A 24,531-nucleotide genomic window follows, 5' to 3' on the forward strand; every position below is an offset into this window, starting at 1 on the left:
GGACAGTAACAGTTTATCTGGGTTTTAGGAAGCTGTTCTCAAACTGGCTCAGGTTTTAGTCTGCTTTTTAAAGGGTCTTCATGGATTAATAACTATGTATCTGCCATGGTCCGTGTTTTTGTGTTTTGGTTTATTAGTTTCTATGCTGTGTTATGTTTTGTATTCCAGGTCATTCTTGTCAGACATTTATTTTCATCGTGTTTTCTTACTTCCTGTTTTATTTTGATGAGCTTCCCCCTGTGTATTGTGTTGAGTTTTCCGCTCTTGTTTCATCCCAGGCCTTCAGTTTCTGATTGCCACACCTGACCTTTCTTTCTTATCACCTCCCTCAGTATATATCCTCCAGGTTTTTCATTGTTTCGTGCCAACTCATTGTTTTAGTCATGCTCTGTTGGTGCTCTGTTGGTGTTTTTTCGGGCGGTCCTCTTCATTCATTCATTCTACTTTGTTCATTTAGTTAGTTCTTGTACTTTCTGTTATTTTTCAATTGTCCTGCTCTAGCAGTGCTTTCAGTTTAGCTTATTAAAGCCTCAAAGACCATCTGCCAGTCTTCGCCTCTCTCTATAGCCTGGCATTTGGGTCCTAACTTGAGTTAAAGTGAAATCGTGACAGTGTTAACCTTCTTGTTTGAAATGTTTTACATATGAACAACATTAATGACTCATAGTATAATGAAATTAAACATCGTAACACGATATTTCTTCTACTCACAGTCCTCCACTCAGGAGAGTACTACTTATTTGAATCAGACAGTGAGGACGAAGAGGAGCTGAATTCTGATGAAAAGAAGCCTCAGAAACAAACAGCCTGCCAGGTCAGACACACTTGCACTTTGTTCAGTGGACGAATGTTACATTCATTCATAAATTTGCAGTTAAAAAAGAAAATAAATGTCTATCCCAGTTGGCATACCAGGCATGGGTGACGAGTGTGAAAACCGCTCTAAGAGAACGTCAGAGGCACCTGAAGAGCAGAAAGAGCAAAGAGACAGAGAGACCGGAAGAAGTGGATTCATGTCAGGAGGCTCCCTCAGTCAAAGGTTACATCTTCTTACTTCTTACTTTGAACAAGAACAAATTTTCCAAAACAATCTTTAGGAAACTGTATAGAATTTGAAAAAATAGCCCTTACTCTGTTATGGTAAATGGACTTGTACTTGTATAGCGCTTTTCTAGTCAAACTGACCACTCGAAGCACTCATACAGCACGTCTTAAGATGCACATAACTACGTGCTTTCTAATCATTCATACACATTCATACCCTGATGGATACATCAGGAGGCAACGTGGGGTTCAGTGTCTTGCCCAAGGACGCTTTGACATGTAGCCCGGGGAAGCCAGAGTCGAACCACTGACCTTCCGATTGGTGGAGCTACAGCCGCCACTCTGTTGCTGGCTTCACATTCATAAAAATGTCTCCACATGTCTCTCCACATACTATTTTCCATGAAATATAGAGTTTAAACGTGCTCATGTTCAGGTATCAATGTCCTCTTTTAAAAAAAGAAAAGTCATTGATTGGAAATGAACACACACTATTAATGCTGGTATTTCAATTGTGAATTATTTTTGTGTTTAGCTCATGGGGACGATGTTTTTGAGGAGACTGTCGTAAAGGATAAGGTGGAGGAGGAGTTTGAGGAAGAAGAGTCGGGTGAGATTACTTTGTGTCTGATCGTCCCTCTGGAGGATGTGTCACTCACAGTACATGCAGTGCCTGTGGCCAGTCTGCAGGGCACACCAGATGAACAGCTTCTACCCGTGTTTGCATTTAGTGGAGTAGCTTAAAGTATATTCCTCTTGGAACAAAAAGTTCAATAGCTACATAAAGCCTGTAAAGTAATCATTTTTTAACTTTTGTATACAAGGATATTACATATGTTGTTTATTTAAAGGGAAATTGTATCAGAAAAAGCATAGTTTTTTCATTGTCCTGCTAAATTTCCACATTGTGACACTTTGTTTGTCTTATCATCTGTTCTTCTCCCCTCAATGTCTCTTGAAGTTCATGGTGAAATGGTTCAGAAGGTCTTGGATATCCTGCACTTTTTGTGGGCCATAGTGTTGGCCATGGTGGATGGACTGACTCAGTGGCTCAACTTGCTGACAAAACAGTACAGAGATACATCTACTGTTCTGTGCAACGAACGCTACTTCATCATACACAAAGTACAGCTGGTAAATACAGCCCCACACAAACATCACTGTAGTTTTCATTTGAAACATTGTTGTAATGATCACCTAATGAAATTTGTGTCTGACTAATCATGGCAGCATCATGCGGCAGCAGAGTCCAGCGGTGATCACGTGTCTCAGGCAAGCGAAAACTCTACAAGTGAGACCTGCCTGGATGAGGCTGATAAAGAAAACTCCCTCAGAAACAGGTGGGTGTGGTGTCGGTGCCACACATGTATGGTGATGCATGTGACAGTCGTAGAATGAGTGTGATTTCTCACTGCGACAGAGCTAGGCTTTTATGTGAGACAATGACAAGATTGCTCCTATTGCAACATGGATTCTTTATTTTTGTAATGAAATTTACTGTGTGTGTGTTTCAGCTACATACAGACCAGGAATGTGGCAGGCCAGTCTACTCCCAGACTCAACAGCTCTGGGAGTCTCCTGAGTGGAGAACCCCTGAACAGCACTGGATTGCAGCCAGATCCATGTAAACAGCACAGATGCTCCAGAACAGCCAGCGAGCTCCTGTCAGACAGGTGAACATTCAGGACTATTGAGCCAACAGTGATAGGGCTCAAGAACAACAGTAGTTCAGATCTATCTTTTCTTTTTTCTCTATCTCGTCATTGATTATTCAGCTGTTTAAGGTCTGATGAAGAAGTAATAAACTTTCTCCTCTTTGTCTTTAGGCATTTTTTTATCGAGGAGCTGGAGCAGAGCAGGGAGTTCTTTAATAATCAGAACCGTCTGCTGAAGCTGCTGCTCTCCATGTACACCCTGCTGTCAGCCAATTCAGAGCTGGTCTGTTATTTCATCATAGTGTTAAACAATGTGATCAGTGCCTCTGTTATATCACTGGTCCTGCCAATGCTGGTGTTTCTATGGGCTATGCTGGTGTTTCCAAGACCAACTAAGAGATTTTGGATGACTGCTATTGTATACACAGAGGTATGAACACACACTCATAACTGTTTTATTTCTTTACTATACACCACTACAGGTATATGTTTTCAGAATTACTCTACATGCACCACAAAGTGGGACTGACTCTGACTCTATCATGTCTGACACAAACCAGATATTTTTTCTGGGGATTTTCTCAGCTTCTAAAGGAGTGTGGAGATGAGGCTTCCATCAGGTTGATACAAATGTCACTCCAAGTGATTGCTAACACATTAGTTTTTTGTAAGAGTGACACTATTAGTTGTTTATAGTGATTTGTTATTAATTTGTATTTTTCTACATTTTCATAAAAAGCATAACTAGTTTATTGTCTAACAACCCAGACAATAGAATAATTGCATTATGTGACCTTTCTAAGATAAAGCCATAAATATGATCTGAATATCTTTAACTCTTTTACTGTATATGATTGTTTAAACTACACTGAGACGAGGTGAGTTATTATCAGACTGACACCTTTCACCTCTGTAATCCAGTGTCTGGTACTTGCCTCTCTCCAGGTGATGGTGGTGATAAAATACATTTTCCAGTTTGGATTCTTTCCTTGGAACAGTGTTTATGAGATTACCTTGAATGAAGACAAGCCTTTCTTCCCACCACGGATCTTTGGCCTAGAGAAGACTGACAACTACATCAGATTTGATCTTCTTCAGCTGCTGGCTCTCTTCTTCCACAGATCCCTTCTCATGGTCAGTTCCAAACCGACCTTTCAATGATTTCTTATGTCCTTTTTTCACAAGCTGACCAAATTTTTTTTTTAAGTCCAAATGAAATTTCTGTGCCACTCTGTGACCCTCTCTTCATCAGAGTCTGTTTCTTTTCAATTCAATTCAGTTAATTTATATAGCGCCAAATCACAACAAATGTCATCTCAATTTGTGGGACAGCCGAATAATGAAGAATTACAGTAGTCCAATCCTGAAGTAACAAATGCATGAACTAGTTTCTCTGCATCACCCTGAGACAGGATGTTCTTGATTTTAACAATATTACGAAGGTGAAAGAAGGTAGTCCTAGAAACCAGTTTTATATGTGCGTCAAATGATAAATTCTGGTCAAAAATAACTCCAAGGTTCCTCACTGTAGAACTAGAAGCCAAGGAAATACCATCTAGAGTAACTATATAACTAGAAAACTTCTCCCTGAAGCGCTCAGGTCCAAAGAGAACAACTTCAGTTTGTCTGAATATAGAACAGAATAGAAAAATACTTTAATCATCCCCCAGTGGGGGAAATTCAAAAGAAGCAGACAATTCTGATTATTTCTGTGTAAATGATCACAAAGTTGAGCTGCAACTATTTTTTCAAGAACTTTAGACAAAAAAGGGAGATTGGATATAGGTCGATAATTAGCCAACACTTCTGAATCAAGAGTATGTTTTTTAAGTAAAGGTTTAATTACAGCAACCTTAAAAGTCTGAGGTACATATCCTGTCAACAAAGACAGATTGATCAAATCCAATATGGAAGTACTGATTAAGGGTAAAACCTCCTTGAACAGTCTGGTTGGGTCTAACATACAAGTTGATGGTTTAGAAGAGGCTCTTGCTGTTGTTAGCTCAGAGAGAGCAACTGGGCAGAAGCTGTCCAGAATTTTTTTTTTAAAGAAGTGATCATCAAGGTAACTCTGCATACTCAAACAACTACAATATTAGGCTAGAAAGGAGATGGCAACAGACACCAAAATTAGAGCAGTGACACATGACCCCCATCACAACCGCTCCTCTTAGGCTGCCTCAACCGCGTCAGTCAGGAGTGAGCGAGAGATCTGTCTTCTTGACAAACTGAAAGAATAGGCCCCATATTTTACAAAACTTACTGGAGCGGCCAGCTAAAGTCAGTCTGATGAGAAAATAAAGGATGTGTCTAATCCAACAGGTGTAACAGGGTGGTATTTTCAGTTGGTGACAATCAATCCTCTGGCTAGTAGAGTAGCAAAAGCTAGAAAATGGTAAATGGACTGTACTTGTGTAACGCTTTTCTAGTCTAGCTGACCACTCAAAGTGTTTCTAACACTACATTCCGCATTCACCCACACTCATACAGCATGTCTTAAGTGTAGTTTATGCTTCTCGTCATTTTGACAATCGCTATGGCATCGACGTGAACCCCTACGCTGTAGCCTGACATGCACCTCCAAAAAATTCTAACTACACGTCACATAGACGCGGACCGTAAGGGCTGTGATTAGTCCGCTCAGAACGTAATTTCTGGCAGTTGCTTTTTCCGGTCTTAATGGCTGCACACGGCGAAGAAGCTCGTCAAATCGGCCCGTTGAAATGAGTGCTACCTCATGCTAACTGTATAACTGTGTATTTTTCAAGCCCTAGATGGGCTCGGAGTTAATTGGCAGACCGCGTCATATGCAATAGTGTTCCTGTCTGTTCAGTTTGAGAGTTGGTATTTTGACTGTGAAGACTTTTGAACATAACTCACCGGCCGGATTTACCTTTGTTCATCTTTATTGATTTGCACACCTAGTCTGGAATATAGTACTTCATTTTTTGTCTACCTAAGTATTTCTCTGTGACTTAAAGGGTCAACTATAGTTACTGCAGGAGAAAAGAACCCGGAAGCTGAGCTTAGTCGTGAGCTGGAGAGCTCAGAGGATGTCCCGTGTTTTGAGTGTAACCCTCAGGGTGGTCACGAATGTTGTCATTGTTGTTGTTGTGTTTTCTGTTTGTTTTTTTCCGTTTTAGACCAGTTAACGTATCCTCAAATTGATAATATATATATTGTGAATATTGCCAGAGAACTGGGTAGACCCATCTCTTTGTTGGAGGTGCATGGGAAAATCAGTGCTATGCTAAACAGGAAGTCTCCGGGACCCGACGGTTTTACAGTCGAGTTCTTTAAGGCATACACAATGCTATTAGCCCACATCCTTGTGAGGATGTTCAATGATTCCTTTACTGAAGGTAGATTACCAGCGACTTTGTACGAGACATCCATTTCATTGCTTCTGAAGAAAGACAGAGATCCTACCTCCTGTGATAACTACAGACCAATTTCGCTTTTAAACGTAGACTGTAAGATTCTGGCTAAGGTTCTTGCCCTCTGTCTCCAAAGTGTGATTCTTGTGTGAGCTTTCTGTTTTTTAGCTTAGAGAAATTTGGATTTAATTCTAACTTCATCTCTTGGGTTAAACTTCTGTATACAACCCCATCCGCTTCTGTAAATACGAACGGTGTCCATTCACCATACTTCCCTCTTAAACGTGGGACCCGGCTGGGTTGTCCACTTTCACCCTCGCTGTTCAATATAGCCATCGAGCCACTACCCATCTGGCTTAGAAACCAGGATGAGTTTGAAGGCATTACTCGTTACGGTCTAACCCAAAAACTCTCCTGATATGCCGATGACCTTCTTTTATTTATTTCAAACCCCACAGTCTCTCTCCCTTCAGTTTTGTCAATTCTAAATCAGTTTGGGCACTTATCAGGATATAAATTGAACATTCAGAAAAGCGAGCTATTTTTTGTAAATGATTTAGCGAGGTCACTCCCACAATCCATATTTTCTTTTAAAATAGCTGAAGAGGGATTCAGGTATTTGGAAGTCTTTATAACTAACTCCTCCAGGGAACTTTTCCAGAAGAATTTTCAGCCACTATTAGATAAGTGCAAATCAGACTTGTCCAGATGGGCTGCCCTCCCCCTGTCCCTTGCAAGCCGAGTTCATCTTATTAAGATGGTTATTCTTCCGAGATCTCTTTCAACACATCCCAATTTGTCTTAATAAATAATTTTTTACTAATCTTGACCAACAATTTAACGCTTTTATTTGGCATAATAAACCAGCCTGTATTAAGAAACATGTTTTCGAACTTTCTAAGCCTGAAGGGGGATTAGCACTGCCAAATTTACGTCACTACTTTTGGGCCTGCAATACAGATAAACTTCTATGGCTTCTACAGGCTCCACAGTGAAGGTACAGATGCCTGTCCACCCTGGGCTTGCACTGAGATAGCTTCTTCTTCCTGCTCCTTGCATTCTATGATTTGCTCACAGCCCCATAAGTGCCCATAAGGTTTTGCCTACTCGGGTCATCACCAATACAATTCAAATTTGGATCCAGTTTAAGAAGCAGCATGGCTTACATAGGGCTTCAACTCTTGCCCCAGTTTTGAATATCTATGCATTCCTTCCTTCCTGCTCTGACCCCACTTTTTGTGTATGGTCAGATAAGGGCCTCAGAACACTTAATGACCTCTATGACGAAGGTGTTTTCACGTCTTTTGCATCTCTTTCAGACAAATACAATTTCCCCAATAGCCACTTTTTTCTGTACCTCCAAATGACATACATTATTCAAAAGCAGTTTCCACATTTCCCAAATCGCCCCTTGAAGCAGAAATGGACCAATTTTTGTCTCTAAACTTACAACAGAAACGACTGTGATTTATAATAAGATTGCTCTGCTGAGTCAAGCCTCAACTATATCATCTAAAAGTGCAAGGGAAAAGGATTTGGGGATGGATATAACTGAGCTCCAGTGGAGGGACATTTTAAAATTGATTGATTCTTCATCTATATGTGCCAGGCACGGTCTATTGCAGTGGAAGGTGCTTCATAGAGCCCACTTCACTAATGCTAAACTGGCTAAGATATATCTTAATCACGGTGATACCTGTAACCGTTGTAAACAGTCCCCAGCCGACCATGCACACGTGTTCTGGACGTGCCCAAAACTGACTAACTTTTGGTCTGATATATTCCAAACTCTCAAACAGGCTCTCAAAACAAATTTAGAACCGAATCCCCTGACTGCTCTTTTTGGTCTTCCACCAGCTAAAAATGTTTTACTCTATTGTGTCCAAATGTACTTAGATTATCTACTTATGTTGCTATGTAACAATGTACTGTGACTGCATCTGACATGGGTTGTCGGGAGGAATAGTGGGGTTCATGTCGGGGTATTGTCTTGTTCTGTTTTTCTAAGGCAGAAACTCTGATGTAGGATGATGCTGAGTCACCTTCCTGTACTGTCTGCAGAAAATGAATAAAGAAATGTGGAAAAAAAAATAAAAATACCCCCAACCACTGCAGCAAGATCAGGTGCTGCGGCCGGATTAAGCACAAATGCATCTCAGCAGCCCACAATATCGGCAGCTTTTGCAAAATCAACCAAATACAAGCAAGGCAGCGAAAGATGGACCCAGTGTACAACAGCTGTTCCAAGATATCTGGCGAAGGAGAGTTATTAAAAGTTTAATATTCACTCCTCAGTTGCACAGATCAAAGGGCTCTGTATGCAGACATGTTGCTCCATGAGAAACATCTTTAAGTACACAGTAAAGCGCAGGTTCTAGAGATTTTGTTCTTAACCATCTTATGGCATTAAATTAATTCAAGATCACCTTAAAACGATCGCCATTTGAAAAAGTCAGCACAAGGTCAAGGGTATGATTAAGGCAGTGAGTAGGTCTGTGAACACCTTGAAAAAATCCAATAGAGTCTAATATAGAATTAAAGTTAATATTTAGGCTGTCATTTTCAACATCTACATGAATATTAACTTCACCCACTACAATGACTTTATCTGTACTCAGCACTAACTGGGATAAAAACTCTGAGAATTCAGACAGAAACTCAGAATAAGGGCCAGGCAGACGATACACAACAACAAACACAAAAGGTTTTTGTGATTTCCACTTTGGGAAAAACTGAAAATCAGAGATTCAAAAGAGCTAAAACTAATCTTGGGTCTAGGACTGATTAGTAACCCTGATCTGAAGATAGCTGCCACTCCTCCTCCTCTGCCTGTGGTTGGAGGAACGTGAACATTTAAATAGTCAGAGGGAGTTGATTCATTAATGCTAACATGATCCTCCGGCTGCAGCCAGGTTTCTGAAAGACAAAATATATCAATATGATGATCACAGATCAAATCATTCACTAACAGAGACTTGGAAAGGAGAGATCTAATATTCAGCAAACCACATTTAATAGTTTGATGTTTTTGTTCAGTTAAAGTTTTTGTTAAAAATTTTTTTTGCACAAGAGGATTTGCTCCTTTTGTGTTTTTTTTTTTTTTTTTTTTTTTTGGGGGGGGTAGTATCAGACGGGAAGCCGCAGAGAAGTGTGTAAGACTACACCTCTGCATCCTGGTCTCAACCCTGGGTTGTCATGTTTTTGGATGACTAATAAATTTGTCCATATTTCTAGAAATGAGAGCCGCTCCTTCCAAAGTGGGATGGATGCCGTCTCTCCTCATCAGACCAGGTTTTCTCCAGAAAGATTGCCAATTATCTATGTAGCCCACGTTGTTTGCTGGACACCATCTAGACAACCAGCGATTGGAGGACATGCGGCTAAACATGTCATCACTGGTCAGATACGGAGTCCCAGAATGTTTTGGCAAAATCACTCATGATGTAACATTAATTTTAGTGACCTCCGATTGGCGTAACCGGGTGTCATTACCGCCGACGTGAATAACTATTTTACCGTATTTCTGCTTATCCTCAGCCAGCAGTTTTAAATAAGATTCTACGTCGCCCGCTCTGGCCCCTGGAATACATTTGACTATGGTCGCTGGTGTCGCTAATGCTATGTTTCTGACTATAGAGCTGCCAATTACCAGGGTTTTATCCTCAGCCGGTGTGTGGTTGAGTGGGGAAAGTCTGAAACGTGGACAGGTTGATGGTGAACCACAGGCTTGACTTTAGGGCTATTCCTCCTCTTCCTGACAGTCACACAGCCAGTCTGGCTGGCTCACAGTCAGTCTTGGGTTCTGCTCAAGGGCAGGTAGCGGGGTTAGCTATGCTAGGTGCGGTAGGTCGCTCCGCACTGACCAAAGGGACCTTGCTAGATATTGGGTGGTTTTCAGCGGTGCAGAGCCAAGCTTCCAGTTCGCATAACCTCACTTCCAAAACTAGAAAAAAAGTTACATGTACCATTATTGCTAAAGGGTCAATACAACTCACCACAAAGCGTCAGTTTCCCAGTAGTTCCAGCAAAAGCTACATTCTGTATTTTTTTACTTTAATCACTGTTTTCTCAACCAAAGAATGCCCATGTTGCAAAATGGCCTGTTCCAACATTGAGGTTGCGACATTGTGTAGGAACATAGGCGGTGTTAAATGGGCCCCAGTCCATGTAACTGCAGAATTCATTTACATCCCATTTCAAACATGTGATTCTAATTCAGTTAGTTTTTTAAGCAGCAAAAATGTGTAGTCAACATAACTTAAGCCTATTTTTGAGTCATATTTTCATTGTCCGTGACTGTGTGTGTGTCCCTGTGCACAGAGATATGGTCTTTGGGATCATGAGGGCCCTCTGGAGGAGCAGACTCCTTCATCAGAGAGTGGGGAAAACACTACAGAAGGTGATGAAGATGGAAGGAGGAAGGGGGAAAGACAAGTAAATGGAGAGGATCACATCGCCGACATTGTGTCCACCCAGAAAAACATGGACATCACTGACATGAATCAGCTTGCAAAGGTCGGTGCGCAAATAATTATTACTTTGGTCAAAGCTGTGAGATCTCGGTGTGATATTGGGACACATATTTTTAAAGGTACTACAATTTTATTAAATTTTATTCCTGGCCTCAATGTAGGACAATTTGGATTTTGTTGAACCAAGTACAAGCTCAGTTACTGCTACCATACAGCCCTGTGCTGCTGAACCAGAGTCCACAGGACCAAGATGTGGACAGGAAATGCTGCCTGGGAAGAGGAAGATGGATCCAGTGGAAAACACGGAGCGAGATAGTGAACAAGTGACAGTGCAAGTCCCAAAGAAATACAGTAGCATTCGATTTCGCAAAAAAAATAAACAACCCAAAGAACACTGCAACAAAGGTTTGTGACTTCATTATTTAAATACTGGGAATGTCAAAGTGTAACTCCTGACTTTATCACCACTGTATTCCCTTACAGTGAATCACATCTATTGACCTGGTGTTGTCCTTTCATCTTCAGTGACACATAAAATTACAGGTTAAAATTAGTGATGCTAGTTATTATGCCTACTACAAGAAGTCAAAATATTAAATTAAAGAAACCCTTCCCCATAAGAGGAACAGCAACTGGCAGAGCTTCTACAGACTCCATCATAGGTCCAGGAACCTTACAGTCATCGTACGCCGTAGCGGCCTAGTAAACCCCCTCAAAATCTTTTATTGTAGCTGCCGAGATCCGCTGGAACAATGTTTGTCCAGAGTCTACTGTCATGAGGTATCGAGGTGAAGGACCCAAAGGAATGACCTAACGGTTAAATAATACAACTAAGGAGATGGCTGAAACTACTAAAGCTGGGTTAGGCCTAATTATTAAATTCTGGAACAACAGTGGTGAACAGTCATCTTTGAGAAAGAAATCTTGAATGATTGTGTTAGGGGATTATTTAAATCTAAAGTGGAATCTGAAGAAAATCAACTGTAGAAATCACTGCAATGTTTAACAGTGCTATTCATAGCACTTACACACACACAAAATGTGAAAATAACTCAAATTATTGGGACTAAAGAGCTGTGTGGTCTTAAGAAAATAAAAAAAAAGGCTTCCAATTACTTGAAAGATTTCTGGAGCAGTGAGACTGACCTTGTTCCAGAGTGATGGGAGAACCAGGTTTGGAAGAATGGCAGATGAAGTGCTGCACCAGCTGTGCACTATTGTACTGCACTTCTGTAATACAGGGTAATAAGTAATAAACTGATTAGTCAAAGTCAAAAGTCCAAGCAAACTTTGTCAATCAAGCTTACAACAGTACATTGCAAGCAGACTGAAATTTCGTTTATCTAACTCCAAATGTGCACGAGTTAAAATTTGACATACAACTGAGGTATAACTGTATTGAGACTTCCAACACACTAGAACATAAAGTACAATTGATATCAGATATCAGGCATGATAGAGATATCGCTAACAGTAGACATATATAACATATAACAAGCAACAAACAGACACTGCGAGCATAGATCCTAGACTGTCAGTGTTTCAAGAGTCCAGTGCAATAGTATTGAGTTACAACAAACTTGATGCAGGGCAGTGTGTATAGAGTGATTGTCCTTTGGTTGTGTGTGCGTGAGTGTGTGTGTGCATATGTGTGTGTGTGTTGGGGGGGGTTTAAGGTCTTGCCCTCTGGAGTGAGTTTAGCAGTCTGATGGCCTGTGGGAAGAAGCTGTTGCTGAGTCTGGTGGTTCTACAGCGCATGCTGCTGTAGCGCTTGCCCGAAAATAGGAGGGTGAACAGTGTGTGTGAGGGGTGGGTAGGGTCATTGATGATGTTGATGGCTCTTCTTTGACAACGGGATGGATACAGGTCCTGAATAGGAGGTAGTGCTGATCTTGTGATCTTCTCTGCTGTTCTCACCACCCTCTGTAGAGATTTCTGGTCGGCAATGTGGCAACTGCCATACCAGACTGAGAGACTACTGGTGAGTATGCTCTCAATGGCTCCCCTGTAGAAGGTGGTGAGTGCTGAAGGGGGAGACTGGCTCTCCTCATCCTGCACAGAAAGTGGAGACGTTGCTGTGCTTTATTGACGAGGACGGTGGTGTTGGTGGTCCATGTCAGGTCATCAGTGATGTGCACTCCCAGGAACTTGGTGCTTTTCACTGATTCCACAGCATTGCCGTTGATGGTGAGAGGTGTATGTGGCTTGTGATTCTTTCTGAAGTCCACTGTTATTTCCTTTGTTTTGTTGACGTTAAGGTGTAGGTTGTTGGTCTCACACCAGTTGATGAGATGGTGCACCTCTTCCCTGTAGGATGAGTCGTCATCGTTGCTGATAAGGCCAACCGCTGTTGTGTCATCAGCAAATTTAATGATGTGGTTTGTGTTGTATCTGGCACAGCAATCATGGGTCATCAGGGTGAAGAGCAGCAGACTTAACACGCACCCCTGGACCCCTGTGTTCATGATGGCGGTCTGTGATGAGTTTTTTCCAACTCTTACTGTCTGTGGTCTGTTTGTGAGAAAGTCCAGTAACCAGTTGGAGAGTGGTGTGCTAATGCCTATGGTTTGGAGTTTGTCCACCAGGTGTTGTGGGATGACTGTGTTGAAGGCGGAGCTGAAGTCAATGAACAGCATCCGCACACAGCTGTTTTTGTTTTCTAGATGAGCCAGGCTTAGTTGAAGTGCTGCTGCTATGGTGTCATCAGCGCTTGGAGCGCTTGGGACGGTAGGCAAACTGAAAAAAGTCAAAGGTGGTGGGTAGGCTGGATGTTATGTGAGCCTTGACCAGCCTCTCGAAGCACTTCATAATGATGGGAGTCAGTGCTATGGGCCCGTAGTCATTAAGTGATGTTGCTGGAGATTTCTTGGGTAGCGGTATGATGGTGGTGGCTTTGAAGCAGTCTGGTATTATGGCTAGGCTTAGGGAGATGTTGAAGATATCTGTGAGAACATCTGTAAGTGAGTCAGCACAGTCTCTAAACATACGCCCAGTTATGTTGTCCGGGCCTGCAGCCTTCCTGGGATTCACCTTTCCCAGGGTTCTCCGCACGTCAGCTGGGTCCAGTTGCAGTGTTGCATCTTATGAGCATTGAGGGGCTTTTGTTGGAGTGGTGGTGTTGTTTTCTTCAAACAGGTTGAAGAATACATTGAGTGAGTTGATAAAGTCTGTGCTATCCTCGCAGGGTGGAGGGGTGGGCCTGTAGCTAGTTACTGTCTGGATGCCTTGCCATAGGTCTTTTGTGTCAGTGAAGTGAGATTGGATTTTCTGTCCATAGGCACGCTTTGCTGCTCTCATGCCCCGGTTCAGGTTTGCCCTAGCTGCACTGAGGGCAATCTTGTCTCCAGACTTGATTAGGTTTTTACATTAATAATTAATATTAATAATGTTGCGTCATTTTCTTTATGCAGTGGTCTAACTTTCCATAATCGATATTGCTGGTGAAAAATAAATGCCATTCTGGATGGAAATAAATGTAGGGACATTTTATAAGCTTATTGAGAGATAATATAGAGAATTTTTGCTTGTAGCTAAAGGTGGTCCAACAAAATTCCATCCATCCATCATCTTCTGCTAATATGAGGTTAGGTCACTGAAGCAACAAATAAGGGAGGGAAACCAAGCTCTCCCCAGTGACACTCTACAGCTCCTGGGGGACCCCAAGGTATTCGTAAAAGGGCATCCTAACGAGATGTCCAAACCACCTCAGCTTACTTTCGATGCAGAGGAGCAGTGGCTCTACTCAAAGCTCTTCCTGGATGGTTGAGCTCCTCACCTTATTTCTAAGGCTGAGTCCTGCCTTCCTCCAAAGAAAACCCATTTCCGCAACTTGTATCTGCAACCTCATTCTTTCTGTCAGATATCGTGACCGTAGGTGAGGGTTGGTACAAAGGTGTTCGAGTAGCTCAGCTACCTCTTCACCATGATTGACAGCTTACATCTGTAAAGCATTGTCATCATTTTTCATGAGCTGTTTCAAAGCAGTAATGACACCCTTTATTTTATTGACTCTGGACTGGCGTTCTTTCTAAAGCGTTTCAATTTTACACGCTAAGGCCTTTTCCATAAGAGTGACTGTCCTTTTGACATTTTCAGTATCTACTCCACTTCTGATCAAGCAAGCGTGTGATCCACTGAACTCCGACTTGAACAATGGCAACAAATGCAATAATCAGCAAACACTGCATGAGCAAACCACGGCGGTAACCATATTCAAACTGTGCCCAAGTAAAACAAACTCACAGTATGAACCAACTGAGTTACACATACCGTAGGTGCTAGTGTCGTGATCCCTCCATTTATCAAAGTTTTATTCAGTCCGCCTCCAAAGTGTCTAAGCGATCCATCGATTACATGTACAAAGTTGAACACAAAAGGGACACTGTGGCCGAATTTCTGTTGACAATGTGGCAGGGCTATCCAGCGCAAAATTTAGCTGCCAAGACGCTAATGTAGGGTGATCTGTCCGACATGCTATCCGATTGCGTTTGCAGTCAACAGAAAATCACAGTACCCTACTCACCCCCCTCTGTTGCAAACAAACAACACTGCAAACAGGTACAGGTGATTTAAATTACCACCGCCACACCCAGGTGACGCACTCACACTCCCACTCCCACTCCCACTTCCACTTCCACATACACCCCCCCCCCCCCCCCCCCCCCACTTTGCTCTACGAAAGAGACTCATTCAGTCAGCAGGCAGTGGATACTATTTTGAATAGTTTTTACGTGGATGACTGTCTTGCTTCAGTGGCATCAGATTCTCAGGCTGTTGCTCTCTATCATGAACTTTGAGCAATTTGTGCCAGAGAGGCTTTCAGCTAAAAAAGTGTGTAAGCAACAGTTGAAATGTGCTGGCTGCAGTACCTGAAGAGGAAAGAGCTAAGGAAGTGAAGGAGCTGTATCTGGACAATGACATACTTCCTGTGGAAAGCGCATTGGGAGTGCAATGGTGTGTGCAATCCAACGCATTAAAGTTCAAGATAGCACTTCAGGATCAACCTTTGACTTGTAGGGGGATCCTGTCTATCTCAGCTCAATCTATGACCCACTTGGAGTACTGGTACCAGTGGTGTTGAAGGCCAAGTTGATCTTGCAGGACCTGTGCAGAAACAGTCTTGGGTGGGATGACATGATACCTGCACCTATTTGCGATGGAGTCGACAAAATGTATGCAGGAGCTCCACCTATTGAAGGATTTCAAAGTAAGCAGATGTTTCAAGCCTATGGATTTTGAAGCTGTGACCTCTGCTCAGTTATACCATTTTGCAGATGCAAGTGAGGTCAGGTGTGAAACAGTTATCTACTTGCTGTTGCGCAACGCCAATGCACAGCTGTGTAGCGCCTTTGTCATGGGAAAAGCCAGGGTCGCTCCCTTAAAGCCAGTTACCATCCCTAGACTGGAGCTAACAGCAGCAATGGTAGCAGCACACATGGACAGATTGTGGAGGATGGAGTTACAGATGCTGCTGATTGACTCTGTGTTTTGGACTGATAGCACCTCAGTGCTGAAGTACATAAAGAATGAGACCTCCAGATTTCGAGCATTTGTGGCGAACAGGGTCACAGAAATCCTTAAAACACCTGAGGCAGCTCAGTGGACATATGTGAGCACCTTATGCAACCCTGCAGATCTTGCTTCCAGGGGACTTGGAGCAGAGTCATTCCTCAAAGATGCAAAATGGATATCTGGCCCACAATTTCTGATGTTGCCAGAGGATCAATGGCCTACAAATGCAGATGTTGTAAGAGAGCTAGCAGAGCAAGATGATCCTGAGGTTAAAAAAAAAGCATGGTTTGTGTCAAAGAAGAGAATGACACAGTGACTCGGTTGATCAATAATGCTTCATCCTGGAGTCATCTGAAGAGAGTGATGGGCTGGATCCTAATATTCAAGAACCTATTCATAGGTCAATGGAAGAAGAGACAGGAGGTTAAGGCATAGTTGGCTCACTCAAGTTCAGATGAGAGAAAACGGAAGAATATTCTGAAGAAAGAGCTGCAAAGTGTCATGAATTTTTTGTTCTTGTTTTTTTGTTTTTCTCTCTGTGGAGGAGCTAAGGCAGGCTGAGCTGGAAATAATCAGATCTTGTCAGAAGAAAAGATTTCCAGAGGAGTTTTACAGCCTGTAAAAGGGACAGAATGTGAAACGGACAAGCCAGATATACAAACTCAATCCTGTGCTTCAAGACGGTGTCTTGAGAGTTAGAGGAAGGCTTAGTAGGGCAGCTATGCCTGAAGAGTCAAAACATCCAGTTAAACTGGCCAAGGATCTACAGATCTCTGACATTATCGTCAGGCATTTGCATAAGGAGGTCGGCCATAGTGGTAGAGCTCACATGATGGCAAAGCTATGTCAGAAATACTAGATTACTGGTGCTGCTGTGGCTATAAGAAATATTTATCGTTGTAAATCTGTTCTGATCTCATTAAAGAGCTTCAAGAAATTATGTTTATAAATAGTGGAGAGGATGTGTGAAATATGAATACCTAAATATCGAAAGCCAGAAGACGCTGCATAAGATGGTAACACCTCAGGTTGGATCAGCTTTGTTGCCTTAATAAAAGGGAATTATTTGCTTTTATCATAATTTAGTTTATGTCCTGAGAAAGTACTAAATGATTGTAGAGTGTCCACGATCTTGAAAACGTAAAGTAAAAGGTCATTTGCACAGAGTGGTGAGACTTTATGTTCCATCCTGGCTCTAGAGATTCCGGTGAAAGCTGGCGAACACTTAAAGGCAATGGAGGCAGTTCGATTCATCGCTTCACCAGACCTCATGTCCAAGTGTCCTTGGGCAAGAACTCCATGCTACCTCTGATGCATCCCTAGGTTTGTGATAGAAAAAAAAAAAAGCACTGTACACGGTATAGACTAAGACATGCTGTTTGAGTGTGTATGTAAGTATGGATTGTAGTGTAAAAGCACTTTGAGTAGTCAAATGGATTACAAAAGCACACTGTAAGTACAGTCCATTTACCATTATAACTTAACAGGTTGACTTGAAAGATTTTTATTTTTCTCATTAACTCAAGCTGTCTCTATATCTCTTATTATATGAGGAGCTAGGGCCAGAAGGGTGACTGTGCATGGAGTAGCGGAAACAGGAGGATCCACGAGTGAACACTAGTGGTGAAAGAAGTTATTAGGCTAAAGAAGGACACTTTTCAAGCTTGCTTGTGCTAGTGGGCCACCTGGTCACAAACCAGGTTGTACATAGTCTGGATGGAAATTGCCCACCCGAATTGGGGATTTTGAAGAGTATTTGAAAAAGCACTTTGAGGATTTCCTTAATCCAGCCGCTATGTCCACCACCGAGGACGCAGAGTCTGAAGATTCAGGACCTCGCCAGAGGTTGCTAACATAGTTAGAAAGCTTAAAAAGCTTCCAGGTGGTAAGGCATTGGCTGTATAAGAGATTTGCCCTGAGTCCTGAAAACTGTGGACAATGTTGAGCGGTTGACATGCCTCTTCAGTGTCGCAGGGCCTCAGTTTTCAAAAAGTTTGACCAGAGAATGTGCTTGACCTATCATGCATCCTGCTATTGTGCTGCAGGAGTATGGGATACCAGAGTATCTATTGCATACTATTTGGTCTTAAGCAAGAGCTGTGTCTTCATCCTTGGCACCAGCTTGTTTACAGTGCATGTTGGACACCACTGGTGGATGATGTGGTTCTATTGGCTTCTTCAAACCAACATTCAGGTTGTGGAATAATGGACCAACGTGCATTGGAGCAATTGGTGGCCTATTGTGAAGTGGCCACCATGAAAATCCTCGCCTTCAAATGGTTCTCAACTGGAAAAGATTGAGGAAAAGTGTTCTCTTTGTCAGAGGTGGGTCTTTGCGTGAAGCAGGAGAGTTTAAGTATCTCAGGCTCTTGATCAAAAAGGATGGGTTGGGGCTTTGTTAGCAGTAATGAAGGCTTTGTGCCCTTTTACTTTGGTGAAAAAGGAGCTGAGCCGAAAAGGCAAAGTTTCTGATTTACTGGTCCATCTACGAACCAATCTTCAACTATGGTCATGCTGCTCCTTGGAATCGCGACAAGTTAGCTGAGGTGGCTTGTCTTTCTTTGAAGGTTTGTCATTGACATCCATCTAGGAGGAGAGCTCAGGGCAGACCCAGAAGAAGCTTGAGGGATTATATATCTCTTCGGGCAGGGGAACACCTTTCTCCAGGATGATGTTTTGTAGTCATGATCCGTGGATGGAGCAGAAAGAGGAAAAGGACAGAAATGCAGGACTTACAGGCAGAAGACAGGCAGGTGAGGAAAACATGTCGAAATAACTAAAAAGGCACTGCAGAGGCAGATCAATCAGGGTACTAATCATCAAGGATCAACAAGAAAACAAAACTGTTCGAGTGAAGATGTGACAGACTGAGGCGAGCTATGACGAGGCTCTGAGCAAAGGAAAACTTGGAGGATAATATACTGAAGGAGTTGATTACAAAAGGGAGCAGGTGAGGCAATTAGTAACTGTAAACCAGATGTGATACAGGAAGTAACCACTGGTTGAGCTACGACCTTCCAGCTGACCACAGCAGATAAGTACAAGATTAAGTACAAGTAGGTTTCAGATTTTGTAAAACCACAGAATGTTTTTCTCTTTTGCCTTTATAGTTAGCACTGTGACCTTATAGCAGCGGGTTCCAGGTTCATCTCCCGGCTGGTTCTTTCGGTGTGGAGTCTACATGTTCTCCTCGTGTATGCGTGGGTTCTCTCTGGGTACTCCGGCTTCCTCCCACCGTCCAAAAACATGCATGTTAGGTTGATTGATGTTTCTAAAATGATCTTAGGAGTGAGTGTGAGTGTGCATGGTTGAATGACAGCCCCGTATAGCATATATTTCAAAAGTATTTCAATAAAGGCTTGTACAGCATTTAGTTATGGATGTTGAGAGTGGAAAGTCTCCTGTCTGGCTGGTTCCCCAAAAATTAAACAGTAATTTTATGCAAGATTCCTGAGACAATCACTGCTAGATAAAGCATTCTTTTGTACTACATGATGCATGATAATTTTTAATTTTTTTTGGATGCTGTTAAGTGGAGCAATATACAACAGAAAAGCCTGAGTGAGAAATGTGACCTGTCTTTGGATTTAATTGATTTGCTGCTATTTCTGACTTAATTCTTCTTAATACTTTAGTTTTGCCTCATACTTTTCTAGTGGAAACGACAACTGAGACTGCAGAATCCAGTAAAGAACCAGTGAAGAAGAAGCTTAAAGGCAAGAGGAGAGAAGCAGCCAGACTGAGAGTAATGGCTGTGGGACACAAGATAAAGCAGATCTTCACATCTGGGTGAGACAGATATAGAAACTAAAATGTCACTATTAGGCACAAGTTACCACTTTCACTCTATAAAATAGATTTACAGTGTATTCTACATGTTAGTGGTTAAATAAAGAAAGGCTTATACAATTTATTTAGTTGCAGTCACACGAAAACTTAAAAGAGCTGTAGTGAATTAGTGAAATGTTACTTTCTCAGTGCTTTGATGCTTGCTGTTTTCCTCTGCAGCATTCGCTGTGTGAAAAGGCCAGCTCAAGGTTTCTTCAGGAAAATTATCCAAGACGAGTATCGGGTTGCCACTGATGTCTATGCCCTAATGTTCCTGACTGATGTCATTGACTTTGTCATCATCATCTTCGGCTTCTGGGCTTTTGGGGTAAAAAAATGACAGAAATTGACAGGAAGTTGTAATTTTGCATTTGTGAGGCCTTTGATTACTACATTATGTTAATCGCATTATGTGTACAAAAACTTTAATTATTTCCAACAGTAGACTACTGGCCATGGCACCTTTAATAATGAGTCACTACATTTAATATGAAACTTTATTTTGTATTCAAACCAGAACATGATTATGAGCTAAAGGGACAGTGATGGTGTGATTGTCTTTGTTCCTTCAGAAACATAGTGCAGCAGCTGATATAGCCTCCACCCTGTCAGAGGACCAGGTACCTGAGGCCTTCCTCGTGATGTTGCTCATCCAGTTCAGCACCATGATCATTGACAGAGCTTTGTATCTGCGCAAGGCTGTCCTGGGAAAGCTCCTCTTTCAGGTTCATGTCACATATACAAATTATTAGCATTCACGCATATGTTTGTCTGGTTCCAGATTTCCTCATTCATGACATCATAAGTACTGTACAATAGATTATTTTTAGCCCAGTGTTTCTGCAACCCTTTGAGATTCACCACCCAAAAGCTTTCATTTAAAACTCTATCTGATTAGTTGCCAACTTGGCGCAAATGTAAGAGTTGAAATTTTACTGGAACTAGGAAGGCTCAGAATGGCTTGCAGGATGAGGATCAGTCTATGGACTGTGATGAGTTTCTACACTCATCAACTTAAACACTTTTGCATTGCACAGTTATGAACTGTAAGTATTCTTTTTCATACATCCATCTGTTTATCATAATGTCATCATTCTTTCCCTCCAGGTGATCCTTGTTTTTGGGATTCACTTATGGATGTTCTTCATCCTGCCTGCGGTCACTGAAAGGTACTGTCAGATCAAATTGTGTTTTCGTTGCAGCATTTGTATTCAATGATTTCATCACCAGTGGTTTATTTTATATAAGCAATTTGGACTTTTTAGAAAAAAACTGTAAAAATATCATTATACTAATGCTTTACAGTAAGATATGTACATCCCCTGGAAAGGGATGATTTTTTTGGAAAAGGAGCATAATCAATCCTTAAAAAGCAGACAAAAGTGATGTCCTTGGTATGTATTCAATATGATTTAATCAATGAGCATATCAGCTGACGTGATCATCTGCAGAGGAAAAAGTCAGTTCCCCTTTGGCCCCTGAAGCTACAACACTAAGCGTGATACACACATTATAGACACTGACAATACAGAAGATTTTCCTTGCCTTTTTGGCGATTTATTAGTGCTTAGGATCAGTATCTTATGACATGTCCAGTTCTGGTCGACCAGGCCAATGGCTTATTTACTTTTATGGGTTGCAAGATTTCAAGCTGCCCAGGGACTGAAAAACAAACCATCAGCAAATGCACCTCCATGTTTCAGTGTTAGTCAGCAGCTCTTCATCTGAAAGGGTTTTCTTTTCCTGTACTTTGATATTTTCCTGGGCTTTCATTGCCTTGTACTGTGATGTCATATTGAGCATCAACTCTACTTTAGTGTCTGTTTATACAAATGAATCACATTTGTCTTTCAGTTTCACCATTGCATCAATGACTGCTTTGGTTCTGAAGTTTTCGCTAAAGGAGAATGAGCCGACTGGGCGTGCTTAAAATGTTCCTCTCATGTATTTTGATGTGTCATTAATGTAGACAGAACACCAACTACTGGGCTGGCTCAATTATTTTCATTTTAGTTTGTGGGAATTATTACATTCTGTCTGAACAGAGATTTCAAACAGTGGCAAAAGTATCAGTACATCGGAAGTTTTAAACCATGTTAAATTGTGCTTTCATTTTAAATTTTGTTACACTAAATTTTAAAGGAACAGAAATTATTTTCGCCTCATAAAGGTCAACAACATTAGTCATTGTGTAGAGCTGTTGCTGTTGGCATGAACTATCTCATGTACTGTTCTTTGTTGCAGTGGAGCTGAAGAAGCCTCTTACTGAAAACACTTGTTGTTTGATCACTATGTTTTATTTATTTATGGATGGATGGATGGATATGATTAAGAAGCATCTTACACCAACGTATTTCTATTTCCAGTAAATTCTTGAATATTAAATGAAAATTTAGATTATATATTTCCTTTGTGCTAAACCAAAAATCAGTTTTAATTGTGCAACCTGACAGTTTGAGTATAAATATGGGTTTACTTGTTTTATACTTTATTTATCTCTGATAGAACTAACATTACATTCTGAGTGTCAGTGGGTTGAATAAGTCCAGTCTCATGTCCTTGTGAAAGGAGCTTGTGATCATTAGCACCTGAACTGGATCGTACCACTCCAGTAGATGTGACAAATGTACTTACTTTTTTATATGGCTGAGTTATTTAAATGAAGGAAATCACTACAAAGATTCAACTAAATGTGTAAATTGTCTGTATATGTCACATAAGCTTCACCCAGAGTCAAATTGCTGAGAAAATGTAAAAAACAAGTTGACATGACTGTATCAGCTGTTGTGGCTCAGATTGAAGGAACTTAATCATCTTTGTTTCTCATTTGTTTGTTTAGGATGTTCAATCAGAACTTTGTGGCTCAGCTCTGGTACTTTGTGAAGTGTATTTACTTTGGCCTGTCAGCCTATCAGATCCGCTGTGGTTACCCAACTCGTATCCTTGGCAACTTCCTCACCAAGAAATACAACCATCTCAACCTGTTTCTCTTCCAAGGGTATGGACACAAAACAAGTTTTGGTAACATAGTTATTTCTCCCACAGTGGTGTCTGTCAGTGACGTATCCAGGACATTTTTACTGGGGTGGCCAAGATGGGACACAAAGCTAATGTGGGGTGGCCGCACGCACGCACGCACTAGGGCTGCCACGATTAGTCGACTAGTCACGATTATGTCGTCTATTAAATTCATCGACTAATTTAATAGTTGATACGTCGTTTTTTTTAGTTTTTTTTTTTAAACTTTGTTCTTCTCTCAAAGCTGCTGCAGCACCTTCCACTGCTGCGTCTGCCTTTCTGTCCTTGACACACATGCGCAGTAGTGGTAACCGGGCTCAGCCGTGATGTCACAGGAAGTTAAACCAGACGGGCTCTGGTATCGCGGCTACCCGGCAACGGAGCTCAAAAGTGTGGGAGCATTTTGAGAAAACTAAAGACAAATGTGTGCAATGCAATATCTGTAAGGCAGAACTTGCCTTCCACGGCAGCACAACGACGATGCACGAGCACCTGAAAAGGAAGCATGTTGTTGTGGCTCATTATGAAGAGGGACGTCATTTTGGTAAGCTAACTGGCTAGTTAGCTGCTACTTTCTCATATTGATAGCTGTAAACGTTAACATTAGCGATGACAATGTGATTAATTAGCCTTAGCACACATATTTTATGTGTTTTCTGTAACGTTATAACAGTGATGTGTTTGAATAGGAACGTTAGAATGTTTTCTAACGTTATGTTTCAGTGCTAAAAAAGTACGCTCATCTTCAATGGACGGCTTTGTTACAAAGCTAGCTACATGCACACCTCAGCAAGCAAATGTCCTGACTGAGTCCATATTGAACATGTCGGTGCTATATTTGAGTTAGTGAGACCAAAACTTTTAGTGAATAATTCCTGAGTTTCAGGTGCCTACTTCATTTGATTTAAATGCAGCTATGTTTGATGCCAGAGACAAATGAAGGCAAGAAAAACCTAAAAAAGTAAGCTATAAGTCTTACATTCAATGTATGTATGATCCGATTAGTCGACTAATTGAAAAAAATAATCAGTGATTAGTCGACTATTAAAATAATCGTTTGTGGCAGCCCTAACATATATACATAGGTTTGTTTGTGTATTTATGTATTATGCATTAACTTCTGTCAACTGTGTTAACTGTGTGTCGTGATGTTTAAGACAGTTGTAATTGTATAACTGGAGTGACAAACAACTTGAATGTGAGCCTACATGGTAAATTCAAACTATCCAAGCATGACCTACCATCCTGTGCAGGGGGAGCTGACTGCTCCTGGTTGCTGAACCTGGACTGCTGGCTTGTCTGGGCCTAACTGCTGCTGGTAGTGGCTGGGCTGGCTCAAACTGTTGTCTTTTTTTTTTTTAAGAAGCTCTCAATATTTCTGCTTCTCTTCATATTCCCCTTATATCCCTGGGGGAAATGTAATTCTATGACTCAATCGATCAATCAACCAGTCAGTCTATTCACTTTGAAATAATAGCCTAAATGATGTCTATTTATAATATCTTCAAATCACTTTTAATAACACAATTAACACATATTGCATCTCAAACATTTGTGGCATTTGAATGCAATTTACTCTACCCTCTGCCTATTAAATCGCCTATAAATATGTGAACTGTGAAGATG

The 24,531-nt window shown here is 41.4% G+C and overlaps 1 protein-coding gene across 1 annotated transcript in view; it reads left to right on the forward strand.

The window, feature by feature from the left end:
• The window catches only part of piezo1 (piezo type mechanosensitive ion channel component 1 (Er blood group)), a 162,628-nt gene that overhangs the window by 128,433 nt on the left and 9,664 nt on the right, over positions 1-24,531 (forward strand). Inside the window, exons 31-45 of the mRNA XM_072391535.1 lie at positions 714-814; positions 904-1,039; positions 1,580-1,654; positions 2,006-2,178; positions 2,275-2,384; positions 2,559-2,717; positions 2,871-3,129; positions 3,645-3,833; positions 10,397-10,591; positions 10,710-10,953; positions 19,716-19,848; positions 20,068-20,215; positions 20,460-20,612; positions 20,995-21,056; positions 22,727-22,885. Of these exons, the coding sequence (XP_072247636.1) occupies positions 714-814; positions 904-1,039; positions 1,580-1,654; positions 2,006-2,178; positions 2,275-2,384; positions 2,559-2,717; positions 2,871-3,129; positions 3,645-3,833; positions 10,397-10,591; positions 10,710-10,953; positions 19,716-19,848; positions 20,068-20,215; positions 20,460-20,612; positions 20,995-21,056; positions 22,727-22,885 (2,296 nt within the window). The remainder of the gene's footprint in view (positions 1-713; positions 815-903; positions 1,040-1,579; positions 1,655-2,005; positions 2,179-2,274; positions 2,385-2,558; positions 2,718-2,870; positions 3,130-3,644; positions 3,834-10,396; positions 10,592-10,709; positions 10,954-19,715; positions 19,849-20,067; positions 20,216-20,459; positions 20,613-20,994; positions 21,057-22,726; positions 22,886-24,531) is intronic.

The sequence above is a fragment of the Leuresthes tenuis genome, unplaced genomic scaffold (assembly GCF_036924035.1).
Source record: "Leuresthes tenuis unplaced genomic scaffold, fLeuTen1.0.hap1 SCAF_8, whole genome shotgun sequence".
NCBI classification, from domain to species: Eukaryota; Metazoa; Chordata; class Actinopteri; order Atheriniformes; family Atherinopsidae; genus Leuresthes; species Leuresthes tenuis.